Raw genomic sequence first — 26,383 nt, forward strand, 5'->3', positions numbered from 1 at the left:
TGAGGATATTTATAAACGTTGTTTATTGGAGTAATATTAGTGCAAGGTTTAGTTTACCACAAACATACTTACATATTAACATCAACATCGGTACAAAAATACAAGATGTTCCTCAAATGCACAACAAAGGAAATCCCAAAACGTGGGAAAACTGTACAGAATATACAAAGTAAACATATGCATAAATATATACATGGTAAAGGTTCACAGGCTAAAGGACTCCACTCTTACTCATGGTTCCTCACTTCCTGGTTGACCCTCCCTGGGGGCGGGGTCTGTGTAAAGGGGCGTGGCATGTGTGTAGGGGCTAGCGAGGTGTTGCCACGTCGCTCAGCCAGAGGTCAGAAGGTTGACCAGAGGACTTGAGGACAGAGGGCTTCGTGGTTCAGAAGGCCTCCTTTGAGGAGTGACCAGTCAGTGGGTCTGAAGCGGCCGTAGAACCAGAGTTCTCCACCGTAGAACCGTTCCGTTAAGTGGAACCGCTGTCGGAACGCGCCAGTGTAGCGGATCAACGTGAAGAAACCAAGTTCTACAGCTAAGTGTCTCTCACACACACACTTTGGCTTGTAAGAAGGCACTCAGTCTCCGTTGCCCCCGGGAAACCTCAGACATCCCTCCTAAACTCACTCAGCCGTTGGTCCCGTCGGTACCCTGTCGTCATAGCAACGTTTATCTCCCCTCAAATGTGGGACACATCGCGTTAAATAAGGAAAACCGGCTTTTCTGTCCAGTCGGCTTGGATAAGAACACTAGCGACTTGTGCTAGCTGGGAGTGTTAGCCTAGCAGGGAGCGTTAGCCTAGCCGGGAGTGTACCACGGCAGGGGACAGACCAGACATCTGTGTCCTCCGGGGTAAGATCGGACACAAGATCAGGGGGCAGAGGTCAGATGGGGGGTCCCCCCCTTCACCCCCATAGCAGCGAGGCGGGGCATAGGCTTCCACGCACCCACTGCTCTCTTATTGGTGGACTCGCTCACTTTGGTTCCGCCCACATTCATCTGCAGCAGCGGGGGCAGTGTCAGCGTACCACTCGTTGAACTGCATTGTGGGTAGTGTAGTGCGTGGCAACCGTTGGGCTCCGGGCCAGCTGCATTCTGCAGGTGAGCGTCGACCTGTGTGGCCTCCGTCAGGTCCTCAGTGGACAGGGAGGGTCCGAGGGGTCCGTCTTTGTGGGGCTCACGGCCCAGGGATGAGAACGGGTGTCCGGGCACAGACGAGAGCGCGGTCCGGTCTGCCGGCGGGCCAATGTTCGCTTTGAGGAAGGAGAGCTGGTTCAGGGGAGGGAAGAGGGCCTTACCCCCGTCCGGGATCAGCAGTGCGGGCCGGGTCTCCGAGGGGGGGGCGGCCGCGGGCAGGGGGGGGCCCAGGGGCCTGGGCCCACACTCTTCAAGTTTGGCCCCAGGCACCCCAGAGGGGAGGGTCTGGGGGTGGGGTATCGATCCAGCAGGGAAGGTCTGGTGGGGTGGTGGTGCCCCAGCAGAGAAGAGGGTCTGGGGGTGGGGTAGGGACCCAGCCTGGAGGGTCTGGGGCTGGGGTAGGGACCCAGCCTGGAGGGTCTGGGGCTGGGGTAGGGACCCAGGTTCCTCGACTGCCGGTCCCTGCAGTTGTTGCAGGGCTGTGTTTGAGGGCACCAGGTACAAGAGGGTGGTGAAAGGACCATCTGTGGAGCAAACCAATTAGCATCGGCGTTAGCAGAGGCTATGAATGTGACCAACTGGGTGTCCTCGCTACAGCTAACATTCAAACCTCGCTACAGCTAACTAGCGTATCACGCTACAGCCACCCTCGCTACAGCTGACAAGCTAACCCCTCACAGACAATCTTGCCCCGGCTAACGAGCCAAGATCACTGCAGCTATCCTGGCTACAGCCAACGAGCCGACCGTCCTACAGGTAACAAGCTATCCTCCTCAGAGAGGATCCAGTTGTTGTTTTTTTTACCTTTGTAAAAACCCGTTTTCCCAAAGGTGATTTCAGAATGCCGATTTGAGAACGTTATTATCCAACTATGTTGAACAGGTGTTGAGTTCTAGAAGTGATCGTTCTGAAGGGTTGGGCGTTGGCAGAGTACTCGTAACCTCGGAAGATTAAAGAAACAGTCTGCGCATGTCAACATGGGCTACACACTCAAATCTATTATTTATTTTTTTATTGCCACTATATGAATCTGATGCTTGGTCAGCTACTGGTTGGTTACTCGGTTAATATGTTCACGGGTAAGTGGGTTTTCTAGCGGAGGGATGCACCGATATAACGCTGCTACATACTGAGTGCTATAGCAGCAGATACCGAGGGGAGCTACGGTGAACCTCACAGTAGGAGTACATCGGCGCGTCCCTCCTCTCTTAGTTAGTGACGTGGGGTTAGCAGCAGGCAGGGTTAGCAACGTTGCGGCGCTGTACATACTGCTGCTGGAGGGGCGGGACACGCCGGGGTGAGGTATGTTTTCATTGGCTGGGTAAGCGATATCTAGGCTGACTGAAGCCACACCTGAGGAAACAAAGGTAGAATCAGACCCTGGAAGGAGGGGCCAGAACGGGGTCCCATAACGAGCTGCCCGTTATAAGTGAACCCTAACGATCCACCTGCAACAAGCTTTCTTAAAGGAGACCTATCATGGCGTTTTCCAAACAATGAAATGTAGTATTTGAGTTCCAGAAAACATGTTTTTGAAGCTGTTTGCTGGAAACTTTTAAGAAAAAAAATCTTGTGTACCGCTATTCCCCTCTGTTTCAGTCTCTTCAGAATGCGCTGTTTCTGGTGTCTGTAGCTTTAATGCAAATGAGCTGCTGACCATTGACCAATGAGCAGTCAGACTGAACCACAGCATGGAGGAGAAGGGATTGTTGCCGTTTGCAGAGTCATGGAGCTCTATATATATAATAATAATATTATAAATGGTTTTATATAGTTTTATATCTAATATCACAGCCAAAAACATGCGCCTCGGATGATATTATGAATCATAAAGACTGCGTCTGACGTCTCTGGTACTTCCACAATAATGCCGCTTTTCCACCGCACATGTAGCTCGACTCAACACGACACGACTCGACACGACTCGACACGGTAGCAGCGCGGGTGCTTTTCCACCGCAAATAGTACCTCCGGGACGTGGGCGGGGTCGTCTGCGCGAAAGGGCCGTGACGTATTTTTGTACGCGACGCAAACAACACCTACGTAACCCACACATGGACAGAACCCACATTACAACAATGGAGAACATCGATGCGATGGTATTCGTGTTCGTATTATTAGCTGGCATGTTGAAGAAGTGGAATATGTTGGCTGCGGCGCTACTATGGCTGTTCTATCGTTACCAGCATGGTTGCCATGTCGCTGTCGTGACTTCGTCACACTCTCTGGCCAATCAGTGGCCGGCCGTCTGCCGACGTCACCTTTTAGCATCGGCTCAGCCGCTTGGAACCTAGAGCGAGGCGGTACTAGAAAAAGCAGCCACTTGAGGTACTAGATCGCGGTGGAAACGCAAAAAAGGCGAGCTGAGTCGAGTCGAGTCGTGTCGAGCTGGTACCATGCAGTGGAAAAGCGGCATTAGTAAAGACTCATAGTGGGGGATATCTCGGCCATGGTTGAAAAGAATTGGGGGAAAGGAACTTTGGTCGTGACTCTCTGAAGTCCATGAACCGCGACATGGAAGACAAAGTGATTGTACCCCGGGAGCTGAGCCGCCGAAGCTTTCCGGCTGCTCCGGCGGGTGTACTCCGGGAGCTGAACTACCTCTGGAGCTTCGGCGGCAGGCCGGCGGGGGTAGCTTGGCGGCAGTCCGGCAGCTGAGCTCCGGGAGTACAATCCCTTTCTCCTCCATGTCTCCTCCTCCGGACTGCCGCCGAAGCTTCGGCGGCAGTCCGGAGGAGGAAGGGATTGTACTCCCGGAGCTCAGCTGTGCAGGGCTGCTGCCAAGTTCCCCCCGCCGGAGCTGCTCGTCCGCTGGTCCCATGGACCTGCCACAAAATCTTAGCTATGCTCTGATTGGAGGGGAGTGGGGAAGTGGGAGGTAATATTCAACTGTGCCCCCTTCCTACGTAGGAGGGGGCGCCGAAACTGACTCACTCGTTTGGTAACTGTAGGCGGGGTACATTCAGAAATGCATGTCTCAGTCAGATATTTGTATGTGTATGAGACCCAAAACAACACCCCAAATCCCAGGAAAAGTGTTTTCATAATATGTCCCCTTTAACGAGGAACGTGTACCAAGCTCCCTGTAATCAGCTGCCTGCAACAAACTACATATAACCAACTACCTGTAATCAGCTGCCTGTATTGAGGTACATGTAACTAGGGGCGTACCTGTAGGAGTTACCTGTAACGAGGGGAGAATCTGTTAGAGCTTCCTGTAAGAGCTACCTGTAACGAGGGGCGTACCTGTAGAGCTACCTGTACCGAGGGGCGTACCTGTAAGAGCTACCTGTACTGAGGGGCGTACCTGTAAGAGCTACCTGTAACGAGGGGCGTACCTGTAAGAGCTACCTGTAACGAGGGGCGTACCTGTAGAGCTACCTGTAACGAGGGGCGTACCTGTAAGAGCTACCTGTAACGAGGTGCGTACCTGTAGAGCTACCTGTAACGAGGGGCGTACCTGTAAGAGCTACCTGTAAGAGCTACCTGTAACGAGGGGCGTACCTGTAAGAGCTACCTGTAACGAGGGGCGTACCTGTAAGAGCTACCTGTACCAAGGTGCGTACCTGTAGAGCTACCTGTAACGAGGGGCGTACCTGTAAGAGCTACCTGTAAGAGCTACCTGTACCGAGGGGTGTACCTGTAAGAGCTACCTGTACCGAGGTGCGTACCTGTAGAGCTACCTGTAATGAGGGGCGTACCTGTAAGAGCTACCAGTAAGAGCTACATGTACCGAGGGGTGTACCTGTAAGAGCTACCTGTACCGAGGGGCGTACCTGTAAGAGCTACCTGTAACGAGGGGCGTACCTGTAGAGCTACCTGTAACGAGGGGCGTACCTGTAAGAGCTACCTGTAACGAGGGGCGTACCTGTAGAGCTACCTGTAACGAGGGGCGTACCTGTAGAGCTACCTGTAACGAGGGGCGTACCTGTAGAGCTACTTGTAACGAGGGGCATACCTGTACCGAGGAGCGTACCTGTAGAGCTACCTGTAACGAGGGGCGTACCTGTAAGAGCTACCTGTACCGAGGGGCGTACCTGTAAGAGCTACCTGTAACGAGGGGCGTACCTCTAGAGCTACCTGTACCGAGGGGCGTACCTGTAAGAGCTACCTGTAACTAGGGGCGTACCTGTAAGAGCTACCTGTAACGAGGGGCGTACCTGTAGAGCTACCTGTAACGAGGGGCGTACCTGTAAGAGCTACTTGTTAAGTACCTGGGTTTGGAGGCGGGGCTCCCGGTTCATACGCCATGTGCTTCAGTGTGAGGACCTGTTGTCCTGGTAACGGACACAGGAAGGAAACAAGGCCGGCTGGCATCATGGAGGTGTGGAAGGCCGGAGCTGGAGAAACGAGGATCAGATGATCATCTCCGCAGAACACCCCCCGAGACCAGAACCACTAGAGCCCGAGATCCTGACGGAGCTATTTACCTTCTCTACTCTCGCTCCACCCGACGGGAGGGGACGGCGAGGGGGACAAAGGCGGAGAGGGCGGCTTCCTTCGGGTCAGGATGTTGGGCACGGTCTTCAGCCTGGACGCACTGTGGGGGGACCTGGCTGTAGGAGGGGGGGGCTGCGGATCCAGCTGTGCAGCACAGGGTGGAGCTGGGAGCTGGCTCCGTGGTCTGGCGGTGGATGAGAGGTCCAGCGGCGTGGCGGTCTCTGCTGGCCGGAATCTGGGTCGCCTCTCCTCCAGCTGCCGCTGCTTGGCTGTGATGCTCTGAAGCTTCTCCAGGATCTTCCTGGTTGACCTCCCTGAGAGCGAGAGCGAGAGAGAACCAGAAGAGCTGACCACACCGCACAGCAGCCAATCACACGGCATCTACCAAGCCCCAGACCAAGACACACAACTATACTACAAACAAAAATACACTGATCCAGTAACAGTATTGATATTAATACGCAGTACACTGATCCAGTATCAGCATTGATGTTAATACACAGTATACATAGTGTATACTGGGCTCTCTAGTGGTCTTTCTGGTTCCTTAGTGTTGTACCATGTCCTACTTGGTTCTCCCTGGTTATTTAGTGTTCCAACAGGTTCTACTGGGTTCTTCCTGCTTCTCCAGTGTTCACCCTAACCAGGTTCTCACCAGATCTAACAGAGATGGTGTTGATGAGCCGGGCTCGCTGGCGTCTCAGGGCCGCCATAACCTTCTCACAGAGCTTCTCCTCGTCCTTCAGATCACAGATCACGCTGTAGGCCTGCAGAACGAACACAAACAGAACAATAGTCATACCAGAAGTACTAGTAGCAGTACAAGTACAATTACTAGAAGCAGCACAAGTAGTACTTTTGTTTTCGTACCGAGGCCACGAGTTCCGTTTTGGTTGCGGTCATACTGTTGAGTTCAGAGCGTAGAGACTTGTAGGCCGTGACCAGACACCTAGAAAGAGACACCGGGTTAGCATCTAACCATCAGATAGCCGCCTGGTTAGCTGCTAACGATCAACGCGTGTCGATCGTTATGTGTGTGTCAGGTTCATACTTCTTGTCACCCGCGGTATTTGATACGTCATCCGCCAATGCCTCAATGTCGACCTTGCCGTCCTGCAACAGATCGAAATGTCAACAATCCGCACACAATCTAAGTTGGATGCACCCACGGTATGGACGGTGGTGGTGTGTTACACCAGGGCCGGAGCGGTGTTCTTACACCACGGATGCTGCTGCCGATGTAGTCGTGCGCGTCTGAGGGAAGGTTCTCCTCATCGGAGTCCGTCTCTTCCATCCGAGCCACGACCTCGGGAGCCAACGGGGGATCACTTCCTGTCCATCCCGGTTGCGTGTTCCCAATGGACAGCAGCAGCAGTTCTCTGGAGACGGACGCCTCTGACCTCCCTGGAACCGGAGCACGGGTGGTGTGTGAGGGGAGGGGAGGTGAGGTGGGAGGAGGTGAAGTGCGAGGGGTTTAGGGGTGTGTGAGGGTGTGAGAGGGTGTGAGAGGGCTGCTGGATCACCTGTCCTGAGGGCCAGAGCCCTGATGTGTTCCCCTCGCTGCCTCCTCAGTGAGGCCGCGACATTGAGTCGCGCCAGCTTGCCCTCCGAGCTCCTCAGCTCCAGCAACTCCTCACGGGCCTGGGCACGGGGACACGTAGCGTTACCTTCCTGTTCTGCTACCGGAACCCTCAACTGCTGCGCAACAGACACCTTTGTGAGGGTAACCGTGAGGACCGACCTGCTTGGTGGTTGTGACTTTGGGAGTCTTTTCTCCGAGCCCCATCTCCTTCTGCAGTCTGGCTACCCCCACATTGATGGCCTTTCTACGTTCCGCCTCCAAGAGCCTGAAACGGCTGTTACGCTGTGGGACACAACACAAACCCTGTAGCGCACTGACAACACAACACACCACACACAACCGCACACACTACTGCTCCCTAGGGCTGGGCGATGAATCAAATTTCGATTACTGATTTTTTTTTAAAATGTTTTATAGAAAGTTGATAGAACAGCTGGATACATATCTGTACCTTATTTTAGATTTCAACATTTTCTTTTTGACCATTTTGTGTATTTTTTTAAGGCGAAATGTTCTCAGCCACTAAGTGTTTTGGGGAGAGACATGCTGAATAAATACATCATGTTTCCAAACTCAATAAAAATTATCCTATGAATAATCGTGATTTCAACATTGACCAAAATAATCGTGATTATGATTTCTTTCCATAACCGAGCAACCCTACTACTCGCCCTACTTACCCTGTCTCGCCTAGCGCCGTCGCCCGGCCCGTCCTCCCGCTTGCTGTCCAAGGACGAATCGCTCAGATCACTGGACGACAAAACCACCACGTCATGCTCTGCCCTCGGCACAACAGCCGACGAGGCCCTGGAGGATGTCCTAGCCACGCCCACATGCCCTTCATTCGTCAGGACATCGGACTCGTTGTCCACACAGATGATGTTCAGGTCCGTTCCGCTGTAAGCGATTTGTCGGATGTCGCCGTTCTGGTTGGTTCCACTGGAACCAGCAGCTCGGACGCTCTGGTTGGTTCCACTAGAACCAGCAGCTCGGACGCTCTGGTTGGTTCCACTAGAACCAGCAGCTCTGACGCTCTGGTTGGTTCCACTGGAACCAGCAGCTCGGACGCTCTGGTCGGTTCCACTAGAACCAGCAGCTCTGACGCTCTGGTCGGTTCCATTAGAACCAGCAGCTCGGACGCTCTGGTCGGTTCCACTAGAACCAGCAGCTCTGACGCTCTGGTCGGTTCCATTAGAACCAGCAGCTCTGACGCTCTGGTTGGTTCCACTAGAACCAGCAGCTCTGACGCTCTGGTTGGTTCCACTAGAACCAGCAGCTCTGACGTTCTGGTTGGTTCCACTGGAACCAGCAGCTCGGACGTTCTGGTTGGTTCCACTGGAACCAGCAGCTCTGACGCTCTGGTTGGTTCCACTGGAACCAGCAGCTCTGACGTTCTGGTCGGTTCCACTAGAACCAGCAGCTCTGACGCTCTGGTCGGTTCCATTAGAACCAGCAGCTCTGACGTTCTGGTTGGTTCCACTAGAACCAGCAGCTCTGACGTTCTGGTCGGTTCCACTGGAACCAGCAGGTGTGAGCGGGGGAAGCTTGGGCAGGGGCAGACTGAGCGACGCTTTGCTGCGGTCGCCGGCTGGGACGAGCCGAAACCTGCAGGTTCCCGCTGACGGGGCCGGCTCCACAGAGAGCACCCGAATCACCTTCCTGGATCCGGTCGCGGTGATGAAGATGCTTTTGCGGTCCTCGTTGTTCCCGGGAGTCCCGTCACGGCCCTTCGGATTCCTGAGCTGGCTCAGCGGAACCAACCGGATCATCCGCCCGCCGGTCCTCTGAGAGGAGAGGCCCGATCCCGTGGTCCCGACCCGCGGACTCTGCAGGTCTGAAGGAGGAGACGGCGTCACAGTTCAAACACGGCACACACACACACACACACACACACACACACACACACACACACCCACACCCCCCCCCCCCCCCCCCCTCCCGGGCCGACGTGGCACCACATGCTGCTCACCGGAGGCTGGAGGGGTGGTAGCCGTGGAGACCGTAGCAGTGCTGGAGGCGGGGGGTGCTGGGGGCTGGGTGGGGCACACCCGCCCGGTGAGGTAGGCTGCCAGCCGGTTGGCCGGGTGCAAGGCTCCCATGCGCCCCAGCTGGACCATAGCGTTGGGGTAGGGCTTTCCGTTGACCTGTCCCGGGACACCAGCAGGAAGGACACATGAGTGACAGGGCAGATATGTCCCGCCCCCTCTTGCATGGGTTTACGAAGAGTGCTCAAATGCTTTGAATGATATTGTTTGATTTAAGAGAGATTAAACCGTTTTTATCCTGTTTTTTTTATTTTGGCATAATTTTAAGAATTCGCCTATTTTAATATTTTCCCTCCTATCACCCCAGGTGTCTAAAGAAGTTAATAGATAGATATATACCCTGCCATTTAGATGTGCATGGTATATATCTGCTATACCCAAGACCAAGGACATACTGCAAGCACAGAACACAGCTAGATGAAGAGCTGCTCGCGGTCCCAAAGGTCTCCCACGAGTTTCTGCTCTTCACATTTCCTGGTAATCTGCAGGAGTATTTACACAATTTGCCGAAGGACATTGTGCATGTCACTCATGATGTCCTCCAATGTGTCCTTGTGTCCATGCTAGAGCACGGCTGCTAGTCGATATCAGACAGGAGCTTTCCTGCATTTGTGCATCTGACAGCCGATACCAATTGAAATGTTTGAGGAATCCAGGAGTGCAGTGCCTTAGCTGAGACCTGCCGGACAGCTGATAAAGCCGTGATTAATCAGAATCAGAAAACTTTATTGATCCCCGGGGGGGAATTGTTTAGTTTCAGGTGCGCCGCACAAAAGAGAAATTACAAGCATAGAAGATAAGATTGTAAAATAGAAAATTATAAATAAAATACAATAAATAAAAGTAAGAATAAAGTAAGAAGTGGACATCTCTTAGTGAAAGTGGACATCTCTTAGTGGGTTATAATACAATCTTTAAATTCTGTTGTATGTCAGATTATCAGAGGGAGGAGTTATTGATTTTAGTGACAGGGCATGGGTTAGCAAGTACGATGTTCCTATGAGCTTTGATCATCTATGGTCTTCTTACCTGCACCAGTAGGCTGCCTCCCCCCGCCGCCTTCAGGTTGGCTGAGAGGAAGCCTGCGTGGGAGAGTCCAGAGAGGAAGGGCAGAGCCATCTTCATCATCCTTTTTTTAACCTCCTTCAGGTCCTCTTTGTCCGTCTCCATCTCCTTCTGAGGGTCCTCCTCAGCTTCCTCTTCCTCCACCTCCTTCTGCCAGGGCTCCAGAGCCTCCTCTTCCTCCACCTCCTTCTGAGGGTCCTCCTCAGCTTCCTCTTCCTCCACCTCCTTCTGAGGGTCCTCCTCAGCTTCCTCTTCCTCCATCTCCTTCTGCCAGGGCTCCAGAGCCTCCTCTTCCTCCACCTCCTTCTGAGGGTCCTCCTCAGCTTCCTCTTCCTCCACCTCCTTCTGAGGGTCCTCCTCAGCTTCCTCTTCCTCCATCTCCTTCTGCCAGGGCTCCAGAGCCTCCTCTTCCTCCACCTCCTTCTGAGGGTCCTCCTCCGTCTCCTCTCCCTCCACCTCCTTCTGCCAGGGCTCCAGAGCCTCCTCTCCCTCCACCTCCTTCTGAGCGTCCTCCTCAGCTTCCTCTTCCTCCACCTCCTTCTGCCAGGGCTCCAGAGCCTCCTGTTCCTCCACCTCCTTCTGAGCGTCCTCCTCCGTCTCCTCTCCCTCCACCTCCCTCTGCCAGTACTCTACATCCTCCTCTCCCTCCACCTCCTTCTGCCAGTACTCCACAGCGCTCTCTCCCCGAACCTCCTCCTGATAGTCCTGCACAGTTTCCCCTCCCTCCGTCTCCTCGCCTCCTGTCTTACTCGGGCCCGTGGGACCTGGTCTAGTGGTGGACTGCAGGGTTTTGGAGGGGTCTGCTTTGCCTTCGGATATGTGGACCTTGTAGTGGACGATGCCTTCTCTGATGTTGAAGCTCAGGAGTTTGACATGGTATTTGCCGATCCGGAATGGCTTGTGGAGTTTCTCCTGGGCCATGGCCTGGCAAACAGCCTTCAGAACCTGGTTCTGAACTTCCGTACTGGGCCATCGGCACTCGGCCACGATCACCAGGTGCTTGCTCCGATCTGGGGGAGATTCTGGAGATTAGAGTCGGGAGAGATGCGAAACCAAAACAGTGATTCGCTAAAGGAAGGTCGACACCTGGTTATAGACGTTATACACCTGGTTACACCTGACATACGCCCATCTACACCTGGTGTAGAGAGGTGAATCCAGGTGTATGACAGGTGAAGAGCAGTGTTATATCAGTCTTCACCAGGTCTAAAATAACATCATACATCAGTGTTACACCTGGTCACACCTGTCTACACCTGGTCACACCTGGTCTCACCTGGTTACACATGTCTACGCCTGGTTATTCCTGTCTAAACCAGCCTACAACTGGATAAACTTGAGTACACCATCTGTCTACACATGGATATACCGCTCAACCACTCGTTTCACGAGTCCACACAAGCCCATACCTGTCCGAACCTAGTTTCCCTTGTCCATACCTGATCATACTGATCTACACCTGGTTGGACCAGGTTATACCCGGTCCCACTTGTGTACACCTGGTTATATGAGGTACCTGTCCCTTTGGACGTCGTCTTCTTCAAGATCTGCGTGTGTTCTTCCTCCGTTTCCTGGACACCTTCCAACTTCTGAAACACAAATAAAGCTGGTTACCAAACCAGCCAATCCAGACTACCCAAGCTTCCCAGTAGCCAATCAGAGTCCTTACCCGGGCGTGGTTGAGCGTCTTCCTCCCTGTGTAACCTCGGACCCGGGCACAGGTCTTCCCCTTCTTCCCAGCCCCGCGTCGCACCTGGAAACACAGACTAGCTTAGCCCACGACAGACTCCTTCCCACATGGGAAGGAGTCTGTCGCTTTATCCTGAGGGCTCAGATAAAGGATAAAGCCCTGTGAGGAGCATCTCTGCTCCTAGTGTCGGAGGACGTGTAGACATCATGAGGCATGCAGACGGTAATGCAGTCGTGTTCTGTACCGGATGTGGTTCTTTTGACCTTCGATCAGAACAGGATGAATTGATTCTGCTGGTGCCCTAAACTTTTGAGGCTATGGCAAACCCACAATTGATTCCAACTATTTGTGACAGGACAATTGTGCGTAACAATTGTGTTCAACTATGACCAGCAAACACTGTTGGGGGTGTGACTCGAAAATGTTTTGACTTGCTCACTCCGTCGCTGCGACCTACATCGGAAACATGCACCAAATCCCCCAAAAGGCAGGTTTAGGGTTATTCACCCAAATGGGATCGACCGATTCAGATCATTGTTGCGGTTCGGTGGACACTGTTCCAGGGTTATGTTCCAGGAGATCTAGACTGTTCCGGTGAATGGGCTCGTACCTGTTTCTTGGGGGGTATGAGGTGTTCTGGGGTGAACATGGGTTCAGGGTCCACGTCGCCACCCTTCCACAAGGTGCGTACCGGCTGGGCTGGCTGGGCCACGCTCTCCGTCTCCTTCAGAACTACACCAAAGAGAGACGAGAAGGATGGACCCAGTACAACATGTACACCTGATCCATAAACCCCCTGTACACCTGATCATAAACACCCTGTATACCTGATCCATAAACCCCCTGTACACCTGATCATAAACACCCTGTATACCTGATCAATTAACACCCTGTACAACTGATATCAACACCCTGTACCCCTGATCATAAAGACCCTGTATACCTGATCCATTAACACCCTTTACACCGATCAGTAAACCCCCGCTACACCTGATCAATAAACACTCTAAAGCATATCAAATCATTTCATAAAGCTTAATAAATAATTAGCAGGTAGATCTGGTGGACCTCCTATGCAGGCTTCTACAGAACCTAGACAGGACTAGAAGTACGCAGGCTGCTACCCACCATAGGCCATCTTCATCCTCCTCTTCCTCTTTCTCCTGGAGGGGTCAATTTCCGAGGAGCCGGAGTCTGACCCGTCCAGGTTCTTCAGCAGGACCACCTTCTGCCTCAGACAGCTGCAACCCAGCATGCAATCCATCTTGCCGCAGTGGGTGATGAGCCGGGATTGGGCCAGGCTGGAGCAGACACAGCCCAGCAGGCAGAAGTCCTTGAGACAGGCCGGGGTAGGTCGCTTCACCAGCTGGATCGGAGCAGTAGGGTCTTCGCGTACGAAGCCCTAGGGGGAGAGGAACACCGTGTCTTGGTCAGTGCTTCACATCCAAAAACCAAAACAAACTTTAAGCTAGCTAGCTGAGCGGTACTGGAAACTAATCACAGAAACAAAGTAAACTCTTAAGTGAGATAAAGTATCTGTGAGAAGACTCCAACAGCTCATTTCCGACCCTTCAGGAAAGCCCTTCCTTGAGTCGGTGGATGCATCCGTCTTGCGTTTCAATCATGTCAACGCGAAACAACGGCGCCACCACAGGTGGTGAACGCAGCCCGGCTCACTGCTGGGAGGGGCTATCTGTATCGAACCGAGGCCTTACCGCTAGGGCCTAAAAAAATTTTTTGTTTGGTTCCAGTTTCCGACCGACCCTGTCAATTTATGTGCGACCCAAATTATTTTATGAGCTTTATAAAAAAAAATAAAAAAAAAACTTTTTTTTTTTGATGCAAACTATAATTACGTTTTGGTACAGCACCTCTTCATTCTGTACAAGGATGAGCGAATTTTCTCGTTTTTAAATGAAAACACCCTACCTATCATTCGCTGCCGCTGGAAAAAATAAAATAAATTCCCTACCTACCCATGACCTCAACTGACAACCAACAGGAACCAAACTTTTTTTTTTTTTTTTTTAGGCCTAGGGCTGCTGGGAGGGGCCATCTGTATCGAACCGAGGCCTTACCGCTAGGGCTGGGTAAAAATATATAAATTCATCAGTTCTCGATTCAATTTCGATTCAGAACTTTTTTGAACAAAAAAAAGTTTTTTTTCCATAAAAAAAATAAAGAAAAAAAAGAAGCATACTCAGTCATTGTAATCTAGAAGCGAGTATTCCTAAATGTACATGCCCTTTTACATTTGTCCACGTTATGATTATTACTTTTATGCTGCAAGTTTAGCTCAGGAACAATACTGTACATGGTGTATTCCCTTATTGCTAGTTAAAGCACAATGAAATGGTGCTTGGTGCTTTAAATAATATTTAGGTATTTCCGTGATCTGCACGTATTATTTAATCGATATCGAAGCAATTGGATCAATATCGAATCGAAATCGAATCGAACGAAGACCTAAAGAATCTAATCTAATCGAATTGTGAGGTGCCCGGCAACACCCAGCCCTACTTACGGCTGAGGTGAAGAGCGACGTGAGGGCGACGGAGGCCCTCTCCTCGGTGACGCAGGTCCGGGGCCGCCCCTCCCACACCGCTGCCTCCTCCAGGTCCCTCTGCTTTAGCAGCGTGACGGAGACCAGGACTCTGGGCGGCGGTGGCGGCAGTGGCGGTGGCGGCGGCGGCGGCCGGCCCGGGGACTCGTCCTTGGCCGGGCCGAGCTCAGAGTCCGACTCCAGCGGAGCCAGGTTCTGAACGCCCCAAGCGAGGTCCTTCGACGCGGGCGTCTTTGGCGTCGGGAGAGGGGAGGGCGACGACTTCAGTTTCTTTGTCTTCTTCGGTGGGGCATTGGCCGGCGTGGAGACGGGAGGGGGTGCCGTCTTGGCTGGGGGTGGGGGTGCCTCAGGTTTGTCTTGCGTCTGGGACGGGACTTTTGGGGGCGTGGCCAGCGAGGCTTGAGACGTGGCGGGGGCCGGGGGCTGGGCGAGGGACACTACAGCGCTGTTGGTCGGCGCCGGGTCCCCAGTGCCTGCTGCTGGTTTCGCTTTCAGTTTGAGCCCCGCGGTCTTCTGCCTCCCGTCTCGCCTGAGCTTCTTGGTGGGGGTGGGCGGCAGCCTGGGCCTCTTGGAGGGGGGTACGAAGCTGGAGATGAGGGCGGAGGTGGGCGCGCTGAGGCGCTGCTTCTTCACGACGCTGCCGAGGGTCCGGACGTAGCTGGAGCTCTGGACGGGGAGCTTGTAGGCCACGGGCTCGGGCGGGGCCTGGGAGAAGCTGGAGGCGTGCTGGTCGAGGAACTTGCCCTCATTCTCCAGGTACTCATCCAGCATGTCGCTGCAGAACGCCGACAAGTTCTTACTGGGATGCTCGGCCGAGACAGCAGCTACGACATGAGACACACCCCGATTAAATGGTTGCTGCAATTCTCCAGCATGCCAAGATTCGAAACGTTTATCGAGAGCGTGTGTTTAAAATCGGTGAGTTACAAACCTTCGGGCCTGGAGGACGAAGAGGATGTAGACGACTCTGAAGGAGGGAACTTCTCTCTCCAACCCTTGATTTGGGTAATGTCTGAGGTCTTACCTGTCCTAGAAACAAAGTCCAAGCACACACCTGCAGAAACAATATGGGTATGTTATTATAATAGGGCGCTTCAAATATTACAAGACATCATTGTTCATTGTTTTGAATGCATCCAGCACAATATAGGGAAAGGCTAACCACAAGCAAGCTAACATCCCACCATAGGCTAGGCTAACCCATTGCAAAACCTTTTCATCTTATTGCTAACCATCTACCACAGGCTATCCCCTAGCAGGCCAAGTACCCACCACTGGCTGAGCTAGCGCTTAGCACACTAACCCTTCACCACTGGCTAGGCTTTGAAAGCAAGCCTCCCACCAGAGGTTTAACTGACCCCTAGCAAGTTAGCCACCGACGTAGGCTTGGTTAATCAGTAGCGAGCTAACCACCAACCAAAGGCTGGGCAAAACCATAGCAAGGCAACAACCCATCAAAATATAGGCTAACGGCTACAAAGCTAACCACCCACCAAAGGCTAGGCAAACCCATAGCAACCTAAAAAGCCACCCAAGGCTAGGCTATCCTATAACTTAAAGAGGTGTAGCCTAGCAACACTTTATATGTCACTGCTAAAACATTAGTGGATTCTCACTCAGACGAGGTGATGTTTGCGGTGATGCTGCCCGCGCCGTTGGAGCCTGCGCTTCCAAGGAGAAAGGATGAGGAGGGATGGGTAGACGCACCCCTAGGTACTGCAGGTCTATAGCGAGCGCAGAATCCAGTAAATGCATCTTCAATCCGACTGGAGTTCACACAAATTGGAAAAAATGAAAAGTTATAGGATGAGACTCAAAGGTAAACAATGGAACCCATTCTCCTCTTATTTTGAGTCTAGGGGACTAATGCAGGTCACAATTTGTATAATTGTCTCAGTTAGGGTTGCCGCATATACCGCAGGTATATGGTATTACCGGTGTTGAGGCCAACACCGAGTAACCGGTGTTGAGGCCAACACCGAGTAACCGGTGTTGAGGCCAACACCGAGTAACCGGTGTTGAGGCCAACACCGAGTAATCGGTGTTGGCCTCAACACCGAGATTATTATTTATTTTTTTCCAGTAATAAAAGAAATATTCGCCGTCTAAACAGGCCTACTTGATTAAAAAAATAAGTATTATTATTGATGTGTTTTTTCATTTAAAAAAAATTATATATATATACAAACCTAATAGATAGGCTACCTAATAAAGCGTTCGAACGCACAAGACCGGTAACCATAGCAACGCCGGTAAACAAACCCCGCGAAACCCAATCCCTACGAGAGCTCCCGGCGCTACGGCCACCCGGAGGCCCCCAGAGCTTTTGGCCGTGATATTATGTATACAATTATATTATACTATTATATAAAGAACTTTATAAGACGCTTTCACCGAGAATTGGCGCGCTGCCAATTCTCCTGTCACCGAGTGTGAGTGTGATCTGCCAGTGTGAGTGTGGCCAGTCTGGCCAGGCCCGGCCAACTTGGCCACTTGGGAGAGGTGTGCTGCTACGTTACGGGCCGCCACGGTACAGATGCTAATGAACCGACACGCACACGCACGGCTACACAACCTGAGCTGGATGACGTATAGTCCATGCGATGACCATGGACATAATAAAGGCGACGAGCCTTCTTTCCCATTAAACGGTAAACATGGCGTCAAGCAGTTCAACTGTTGGTTCACGTTGGTCCCACAGAGAGGTCGAGTGTCTGTTAGCCATTTGGGCAGACGATGCTATTCAGGCACAGTTGGAGAAGACCCACAAGAATTCCGAACTCTGACTGGCGGCAGACTTAATTATGGTCCATGCAGCGGACGCTTGGTGATGACGTGTTAGGACGTGATGACGTATGTACAAGAGCCTACCGTGGCCAGGCCACAGTTTCGACGGCCAACGGCCACGGCCAGATGGCCTAGTGTGAGTGCACCCTCAGTCTCAGTATTGAGCGAGAACGCCTAAAACGATTACGACGAGTCAGACAGGCCACAACCTCGGGGGAGGAATAATCCCGGCCTGGATAAAATAAACTAGGATATGACTATGGAACGCCCTCCCTGACCACCTGAAGGCCCCACAGACTACAGCTGACTTATCTTTTTAAAAAAGCCTTTTGCTAATTTCCCTTTCACTGTTTATGCATTATATGTTTAAACAACCCGTTATATTTTTTTTCCTCTCTTAAACTCTGTAGCACTTTGAGATTTCTGAATGTAAAGTGCTCTACAAATTAAGTATATTATTATTATTATTAGGATGATGATGATAGTCCCGTATACCATAAATGATCAGAAAATAAAAGGTCCAGGTTGAGAAAACGCAGTTTGTCTTTAAGGATGAAGACCATCAGGGCTGAAGGATGCGAGGAGGACCCATGCTAGGTAATTAAACGTGGCTGTTGTATGCAAATGTCTTAAATAAGAAAAATAAATATTTAATAAATCATACCCTCTTGCAACACAGGGTGGATGACCTGTCTGTTCTTCATGAGCTTCAGTTCCAATAGGAGAACCTTCTGAAAGGCAGCGATGCTCTCCTGGTAATCCTTTACCACATCACCCGAAGAAGCATGTTCTCCAGTTGCAGTAGCCCCAATCTCTCCCGTGTCTAGCGGAGGTGTGCTTTGTGGACAAGGTTCTCCCTCCGATGAGGGTGCATTTGGTTGAGGATCTTCTCTGGAGCTCTCGAGAGGCTGGGTCCCTGGGCCGTCATGTGGTTCCTGAATGTGGAGCTTCAGTGCTTCCTAAAACGAGTGGCAGAGGTTTTGCTCTAATTCAAATGGTAATATAAAAATAATACGATTAAGAGATAGAGATTTCTAAAGCCTTGCCTGTGAAACTAATGAATTTGTTTGTTACTCGTGTTATCAAATATTAGAGAGGGAATTGTTTGTTTGATATTATGAATGGACCAAGATATTCTGAAAAAACTCCACTGTATAACCCATCGAATACATCAGAACTTAAAAACAGAAATACTTGAACTGAGATTCAGCTCATTAATCACCAAGTGGTTCAATTTGGAACAAACTTAACACCAGCTAATGTAAGGGCAGCATTAGGGATCTTTACCTTGGAGGTAAAGGAGACGAAGAGCTGCTCCTCCACTTCCTCCAAGCTCGGCTGCATCTTGGTGTACACGGGGTCGGAGTCGCTGGGAGCCGTTTCGGACGGTTCCTTCCTACCCTTCTTCCTACCCTTCATCGGCTTGGTGGTTGGTTCCGGTTCTGGTTCTACTGGAGGGACGGGATCCGGCCTCGGTATTGGGACCGCGAGGGGAGGCGGCGGGCAGGGAACCAGAACAGGCTCCGCCCTTACGACTTCGGCCTCCAAGAGAAGGTTGTTGTGGTCGTTGGAGATAAAGGACAGGATGTCGGAGAGAGACGGGCTAGGCGACAAGGCGCCACCATCCAGCGATGAGAAGCTTGGAGACATCGAGAGCTGGAGATTAAGGGGAGACAACTCTCCCGGGAATGGTAAGGACTGGTATTCATCTTCAGGCAGCAAGGGGTCAGGGGTTACAGAGGGTGCTTCTTGGCTGGGCTGATGCTGCAGGCTTAGTGTAGGAGAATGGGTTGTGGGGTAAAAGTGTGCATACGAGGTCAAAAATGGGTCAGGCTGGGGAAACAGCGAGTGCCATTTCAGGGTAGTGTCGACGGCTGATGGAGACGGTAAGGTTTCTAATCCGAGAGACACATGTAGGGGGGGTAACGGTTCTGGTGAGGAGACGGGAGATAGTGATTCAAAACCTATGGGGGAAGAGTCTGGTAGGAGGGAGGCAGGTTGATTGGTCGACACACATGGAGCTATGGTACTGGAGTCTGTAATGTCAGCCAGGATTGAGTCAATGGCTGTTGGCAACCCTTCAGGGGCAGAAGTGGAGAAATCTATTTGCTCAGAAGTAGATAATGGCAGATCGATGCTTGGTAACACAAGTGTACAATCCGGTACCTTAGGTTTAGGAACCACAATTTGAGGAGCCAATACTTGACCCTCTTGTGTTGGTTCCGGGTGATGCAGGGTTGACCGAGGTTGGGAACCAACAGTGGACCGGTCACAAGGTGCCGTTTTAGAGGGAGGTGTTGCCTCAGGGGGTGGTTTATTTAAGGACTCTTGTCTGGACCCCACATTCTTGTGTTTCGACTGATGTTTTGACAGGAAGCGGGCGAGAGCTGGAAGAGGAACAAGCGCCGGTCGCTTGTGTGGCCTCGCATTTACTTCTGGTTGAGGTTCAGAGTTATTCTTGCTGTCCAATGGAGACATAACCGCCTTTATTGGGGATTTAGGGGCAGGACAAGCAGCCGTTGTTGACTTTTCATCGACTGCAGGGCAAACTGTCGGAACCGGGAGCTCAAACTCAGGCACCTTTACTTTGCACGTAGATTGCATACTGGTGACCATTTTGTCCAAATTGCATCTTCGCAGGGAGACGTGGGCCTCTCGGATCAGTTCAGAAAACAACTTCCGAGAGGGCTTTGCCTGACTGAGGAAAGAAATGAGTGAACATTAAACTTCCCACTCCAGACTTTTCAGTGAAATAATAAACTAGCATTATATAGTTGCAGTCTGTGTTTTAAAACAAACAGGACGATGCAGGGAAGATTGTTTGCATGTCAAAAGCTTTCTCCAAGAAAAACACACCAATAAATAGATGGAAATGGCATGAAAATGATATGCTAAGTGCTTTAGTCAGATCCGTAGGAGTCCCCGTTAAATGTAAAGCAGTGTGAAATACAGCACCGTCTGAAATGTTGAATTTTTCGTTAACCCATTCCGGTGCAGAACTATTACAGTCAGTACTTACAGGAAAGCCCATAAACATGCATTAATTAGTGTATGGATTTTCCTAAAAAAGTACTGCCAAATGGAAATTACTGCGGTGAATTAAATAAACCATGATACGAGAACCCTCTGTTGCAGTTGAGTGGCTGTGAGCCTACTAGCTACCATATTACAGCAGACCCTCCAGGATTTCGCAATGTTGCGATTTGCAACTTCAACGCAACAACCAATCACAGCGAATTCAGGTCGGTGTCGCGATTTTAACCAATTCTAACCAATCAGTGGCGTCATCTTGAACTGATGACGACAAACTACCTACCGCCTTACTTCCGTGTTTGCTACTTCAAGTGATTCAAGCATTCATGCAGCATGTGCGTGTCCAACGTTTCACACTTGCAGACCAAAAAAACTGCGGATCCCGAAAAGGGGTCGGCTTACCTCAGGAGGTAGAGCAGTTGTCTTGTAACCGAAAGGTTGTTAGTTCAATCCCCAGCTCCTCCTAGCTGAGTGTTGATGTGTCCCTGAGCAAGACACTTAACCCTAACTGCTCCTGACGAGCTGACGGTCGCCTTGCATGGTTGACTCTGCTGTCTGTGTGTCAATGTGTGTATTAAATGATGTAAGACGCTTTGCACGGTAATCGCAACAAAAACATTAAAAACACTGCAACTGTTTCGAAAAGCTCACGCAACATCAGGCATTTCGGGCCGCAACAATCTCAAAAAAGGCCCGCGAAATCCTGGAGGGACTGATATAGCCTACATCTTGGCTACGGTTCAAAGGATTGTGGTCTGAGCGATTTAGCTAGTTTGGTAACTGGGCTAAAAAGTGGTTTATGTGTGTAACGAGAACTACATTTTCCACTTAGCATCATCTTACCTAGACAGTTCTTCAGTGGAGCTGGTAGCTGCAGGTATCAAGGTATCTGAATGCTGGTGGTCTGCTACTGGGGAGCTTCTAGGCTTATGGTTTGCCAGCAAGCACTTTAAACTCTTCTTCACAAGAGGAGTTTGATTATTGGACGGGTCTGGCTCATTGTTCAAGTCTTTGCTAGCAACTGATTTGGGCTTCAGGGCCAGGAAGCTTGATCGTTCATCGTTAAGCCCTTTAGCAAATGGGTTATAGTTTACCTTCAATTGTGTAAACCTTGAGTTCTGGTAAGCAGTGACTGCAAAAAACTCAGTCTGTGGAAAAGTGAAAGTAGCAACCCGAGGTCCATTGAGCTTGAGGTCCTTCTTGCCGTTGGCAGAAAAAGGGACGACAAGTAAACGAGGTATGTAGCGATGCTGTGGATGCAGGACAAGGTTTCCCTGGCCGGGGATCACGTTAGTGAGCTTGAGTTTATAAAAAGACACCGGCTGCTCCATCCAGTGCTGCCCTGTGGACGGCGAATCAGGGTGAGAGAATGCCTGACTCTTCAAATGGCGTGACGCCTTCCCAGCGACCTGCCATTGGTGTCCAGTCCATTCGTACCGGCTGCTGTCCAGGGGCTGGATGTCCACCAACAGAGAGTACTTCTGAGACGCGTCCAGGCCTGAGATGCGAAAGCGGCAGTAGGGAAACATCCGGCTGCCATCTTTAGTGAGGATCATCTCCGTCTGGCACCTGAAGAACTTGTTCCACATGACGTTGTTGTCCAGGGTGACACTCACGCCGTGGCAGCTGATCATGGCAGGCAGATTCTCCAGGGCCGCTGTAGTGGGGGGGGACTCGCCTGTCGAGGGCATCTTTATGCAGTCTTCCACTTTGTCCGCGACAATAGTTCCATCTCCTTCTTCGGCCTTCCCAGGTTTAAGGAGAACCAACGACGGAGCAGGAAGGGGAGGCTTTGAGGCTTTTCTATAGCCATTAGTACATTCCTTTTGAAACACCATCTCCTTACGCTTCTTCTTGGTGGCCATGAATGAAATGCAGACATTCAAAGAATGGCGAATTCTGATTCACAAAAAGCCTGCAGCCTGAGACCCCAAGAGAACAAGAAGGTTAATCAGTATGTATCCCGAAATACACTTTATTCATACAAACTATTATTAGCAAGTCTGGTTTTATACAAATAAACACCATCCATGGTATAGGACTGTTAAGAACAGGAAGGTAAGGAGACCCTCATGGATGGTATATCGTTGTGTTGAGGTTGTGAGTAGCTGTAGTGGGCGTAGTTAGTGTAATGTTGAGGTGGATGGTGGTTGTGCACAGGGTTACAGGGTAATGTTGGTGGTTATTGCAGTTGAACAATATTATGTTTTCATTTGCTGGATATGCCACTATCGATGACATCAAGGTGATGCATCACATATACCAGTTATGAAGATCACACATATTACAAGAAGCCCAGTTCATGTTAAATCTGATTATCATTCTAGTTTACTACTTGACCATTCAATCTAAAATCTGCTAGCTTATTCCTGCAACAACCGCTGATGCTAAGCTAGCTAGATATTCCTTTCCATGAACCAGTCAAGCCATTAACCTTCCCATCAACACAGCGGGAATAATGGCTATTACAGCCTGTAGATCGTGACATCACAGATGACTTACTTCCTCAGTTTCAAAAGGAGAGGAGCACAGTAATGTTATTGAAAGTAATTGTGTTTTGGTAATTTTAATTACTATTATTAAACGGCTCTCCTCAATGCTGTGGAACGTCCCGTTCACCTGCATGGGCCTTCCCGACTTCCGGCTGCGAATTATTTTTAGATAATTGACCGTTGCTAAGCATATAATGACCGCTGTCAAGGAAAGCTAATTATTTTGCCTCCGATTCACGTCTTTGTGCCTACTCCGCAAATAGTCCGGTAACTTATCAACCCCAGCCCCCTCACAGTAAAGAGACACACTTTGCGAAATAATTTTTTCATTTTGGCAAGTAGCTGTGTAATAAGCGGGATAATGTATAATATCAAAAATAAGACCCGTCAGGGCAAAGCAAGACATCTCCGCTTCGTGTCGGTGTCCTGTTCATCCTTATTTTCCCGATAGTGACTGACGTTCTATACTAGGGATGTGAATAACTCAAGTTTTTCATGGACTGTTTTCAGAAAACGCTTTTATATGCTATAGACCCTATAGTATCTGTGGTATAAAGGCCTGGACAAATTTCAAATATGTACACTTTATGATGAAAGTAAAGACTGTCGCGATTCCCATTAAAACGAATGGCGCGGTGATTCGGTCTTCAAAACGAAGGCTGGCAAATTTTAAAAAATGAATTAAACTGTAATCGGACAAAGCGGTTACATGCTATAGTCCCTAGAGTATCTGTGGTATAAAGGCTGGTACGAATTTCAAATTATAAATATTTACAATGCATAACGCTAGCTCTCTGGCTCATAGCTGAGCTGACTAGAATACCTCCCGTTACCAAGTCGTAGCCAAGTTGCGTCCTATTTACTGGAGGAGTGAACGTTTCCGTTGCACAAGAACCTTACGGGAGGTTAATGATTGTTCCAAGTAATGCCCTTCGAGGTGTCCAACATTAGTACCGCCGGTTAATTAGTGTTAATTTGAATCGGAAAAAATTGTACCGGTCCAAATCTTAAAAATCGGCTTTGACCCTTGGAAAGAATAATCGAATAATCAAATATTCTGAACCATCCCTATTCTATACATTAGCCCTTACATATTTGACATTATGAGGAGACGTTGTGTTTGAGACTGCCACTGTGCTTCTAATCCGGGAGTTGGCAAAATCAAGTTTTGATATAGGATTGGTAATGGTAGAATTATGTTTACTTGGGATTGTTAATTACGGCACTACACTTCTTTCATCTCGAAATGGCGAAGTGTTGTCATCCAAAACTCCCATGGTGCATTGTGATGTACAAGCCCCAAACATCAAGTTAGCACCTTTAGCATTTACTCATGCCGGGCCTTAACGTCTGAATTAATTTAAAGCATCCAGTTCAGGTCAAAACTGAAGTAGGCCTAAATTGAAGCCTAATAAAAAAAAAAGAAGTTTTTTTTCCTATTCCCGTACGACGTGGCGGCCATGAAATGCGCTCCCGCCTAGCTGTGACTAGCATGTTTATGTTTAACTATGTTTCTTATGCAGTAAAATTACAGTCATATATAGTTATGTTATATCCAACACACAAGTTTAGTTATATATATATCCAACACACAACTGTAGTAATATCCTGGATAAGTAAAAAATAAATAAAATAATAATAAGACAAGAAGAAACCCATCCTGCTGATGCTGGCTAACACGATCGTCCGTCCAACACACACCACACGGCTCAGGTCGTGTACGTCGGCCCGGGTCGTGTATGTCGGCCCGGGTCGCATGTCGGCCGACGACAAACCAAACCGACGGCTCGACACGATCACGGACCTCCATCACTAATCACCGCGTGTTTTCGAAAACATGGCGGACTCCGGCCCAGAATGGAAGCCGTCTTTCAACCCCAAGCCGCAATGGCTGCCGTCTGCCCCCTCAACCCAGCAAGGCTCCCCTTTCCTCGTCTCTCCCCGTCCATGTGCTGGGCCATGCACAAGGATTACCTTCTGCATCGTCGCATAGATCGAGTGCTTCGACGGGGCGGTTTACGTTCCGCTGTGGTCTTCGAATGGTCTCCAGTCGGAAGGAGCAACATCTTCTCACTGAGGGCAGAACGGCAGAAACGTGTTTGTTTCCAAACCTACGTCACCAAACTCCCCTCCATCGGGGATGCGCAGTAGCCCTTGCGCAGGCCCGTTCGTTCGCCATTTTGACGCACGGTTCAAAACAGGCCGCTCGACAATCCAGGCGACTCCTCGTGTTTCATTGGTTATATCGATTGTTCTGATCGACGAGAGGCGCGGTTGGGCGTGGTGGCAGTCTGGGTCGACGGTACAACTGTCCACCGGGCCGCGGTGTGTCGGGGCTGAGGAACCGGAGGATCCTGATGGACAGACCTCGCCAGCGATGGACGGAGCCCCGGTCTATCGACCAGGCCCCGTGGCGTGTCGCGGCTGAGAAGCCGGGGGATCCCGGTGGACAGACCGGGGCTCCGTCCATTGCTGTCCACCGAGGACGTCGCGGATTCACCGGACACGCCGCGGGGCCTGGTGCACAGACCGGGGCACCGTCCATCGCTGGAGCGATATGCATAGAAGTGTTCATATGAGCTGGAGTAACAATGTCCTTCACTACTGATGCATGTAGGAGGACAAGTCTGAAGTGGAGCGATAGGAAAGAGCATCTCCAGAGTCCAGAATGGAGATGAAACCATTTTTAGGAAAGAATGCAGTGCCCATGAGAACTGGTTTGAGAAAGGTTTGTATGAACAATATAGCCGTGTGAACAATAGGTTGTTAATCGAATAGAGCCGCGTGTAGTGACGGCTGAGGGTTTATACGGAGGTTACTTAGTATGGGAATAGAGCCATGTGTAACGTTAGTAATAGTCGAGGTCTTAGTTTAGGAATAGAGCCACGTATAACGTTAGTTATAGTCGAGGTTAGTGTTTGAAAAGAGCCATGTGTATGTAACGTTAGTAATGGTGTTGGAATAGAGCCATCTGTAACCTTAGTAATAGTGTTGGAATAGAGCCATCTGTAACGTTAGTAATAGTGTTGGAGTAGAGGCACGAGTAACGTTAGTAATGGTCGGGGTAATAGTAGAGGTTGGTGTTGAGCCGTAGTGGAGCTTTGTACCCACAGAGTCAGGCGGACTCCATCTTGAGACTACGGGTTCTTCACTCGGAAACGCCTTGTGGTTTCACTGGAAATGGCGGAGACACCTGGCCGTGTCACACATCGCAAAATCCGCCCAAGAGCCAAACTACAAGACAATAACTCACCGGAGATCGAGTGCCGAATTAAACCCATGGAGCGTTATTGCGCTTCCCTTAGTATAACGGGACTATAGTAAACGTGGAGCTCGATCACCAATCTAATGATCTCGGTGTTCTGGTCCTTCATGTGGGTGTGGTGCTGAGGAACGAGCCTTTATATGAAGTGGTCGGTTGTGTGTCGGAATGTGGTAATTTGTGTATGAATATGGTCAGTTTTGTGTCTGTCTGAATGTGGTCAGTTGTCTGAATGTGGTCAGTTGTGTGTCGGAATGTGGTCAGTTGTGTCTCTGAATGTGGTCAGT

General features: G+C 50.4%; 1 protein-coding gene across 3 annotated transcripts; it reads right to left on the reverse strand.

The window, feature by feature from the left end:
• On the reverse strand, positions 1-25,187 carry mgaa (MAX dimerization protein MGA a). Of its 3 annotated transcripts, none has more exons than XM_056591235.1 (24): positions 24,809-25,187; positions 21,186-22,264; positions 18,597-20,007; positions 17,974-18,268; positions 16,139-16,288; positions 15,454-15,576; positions 14,484-15,346; positions 13,088-13,361; positions 12,570-12,691; positions 11,939-12,022; positions 11,786-11,858; positions 10,234-11,279; positions 9,129-9,303; positions 7,840-8,993; positions 7,319-7,441; positions 7,101-7,218; positions 6,797-6,981; positions 6,629-6,690; positions 6,448-6,526; positions 6,233-6,344; positions 5,568-5,891; positions 5,352-5,477; positions 2,407-2,490; positions 1-1,661 (listed from the first exon to the last, which is right to left on the reverse strand). In XM_056591235.1, the coding sequence occupies exons 2-24, from the start codon at positions 22,205-22,207 to the stop codon at positions 871-873; spliced, it is 8,796 nt and encodes a 2,931-aa protein (XP_056447210.1). In that variant the 5' UTR covers positions 22,208-22,264; positions 24,809-25,187; the 3' UTR covers positions 1-870. The 3 variants fall into 3 exon arrangements, with proteins under 3 accessions (XP_056447210.1, XP_056447209.1, XP_056447211.1); XM_056591234.1 differs by having other exon boundaries at positions 10,234-11,291; XM_056591236.1 differs by lacking the exon at positions 2,407-2,490 and having other exon boundaries at positions 10,234-11,291.
• Between the last annotated feature and the right edge of the window lie 1,196 nt (positions 25,188-26,383).

This window comes from Gadus chalcogrammus, chromosome 5 (genome assembly GCF_026213295.1).
Source record: "Gadus chalcogrammus isolate NIFS_2021 chromosome 5, NIFS_Gcha_1.0, whole genome shotgun sequence".
In the NCBI taxonomy this organism is placed as follows: Eukaryota; Metazoa; Chordata; class Actinopteri; order Gadiformes; family Gadidae; genus Gadus; species Gadus chalcogrammus.

Coding starts and splice junctions, on each gene's coding strand:
- mgaa (XM_056591234.1), bottom strand. CDS start 22,207: ATGGCCACCAAGAAGAAGCGTAAGGAGATGGTGTTTCAAAAGGAATGT. Junction 15,347..15,453: donor TTCGTCCTCCAGGCCCGAAG/GTTTGTAACTCA, acceptor CTCATGTCGTAG/CTGCTGTCTCGGCCGAGCAT. Junction 8,994..9,128: donor TACCACCCCTCCAGCCTCCG/GTGAGCAGCATG, acceptor CTCCTCCTTCAG/ACCTGCAGAGTCCGCGGGTC.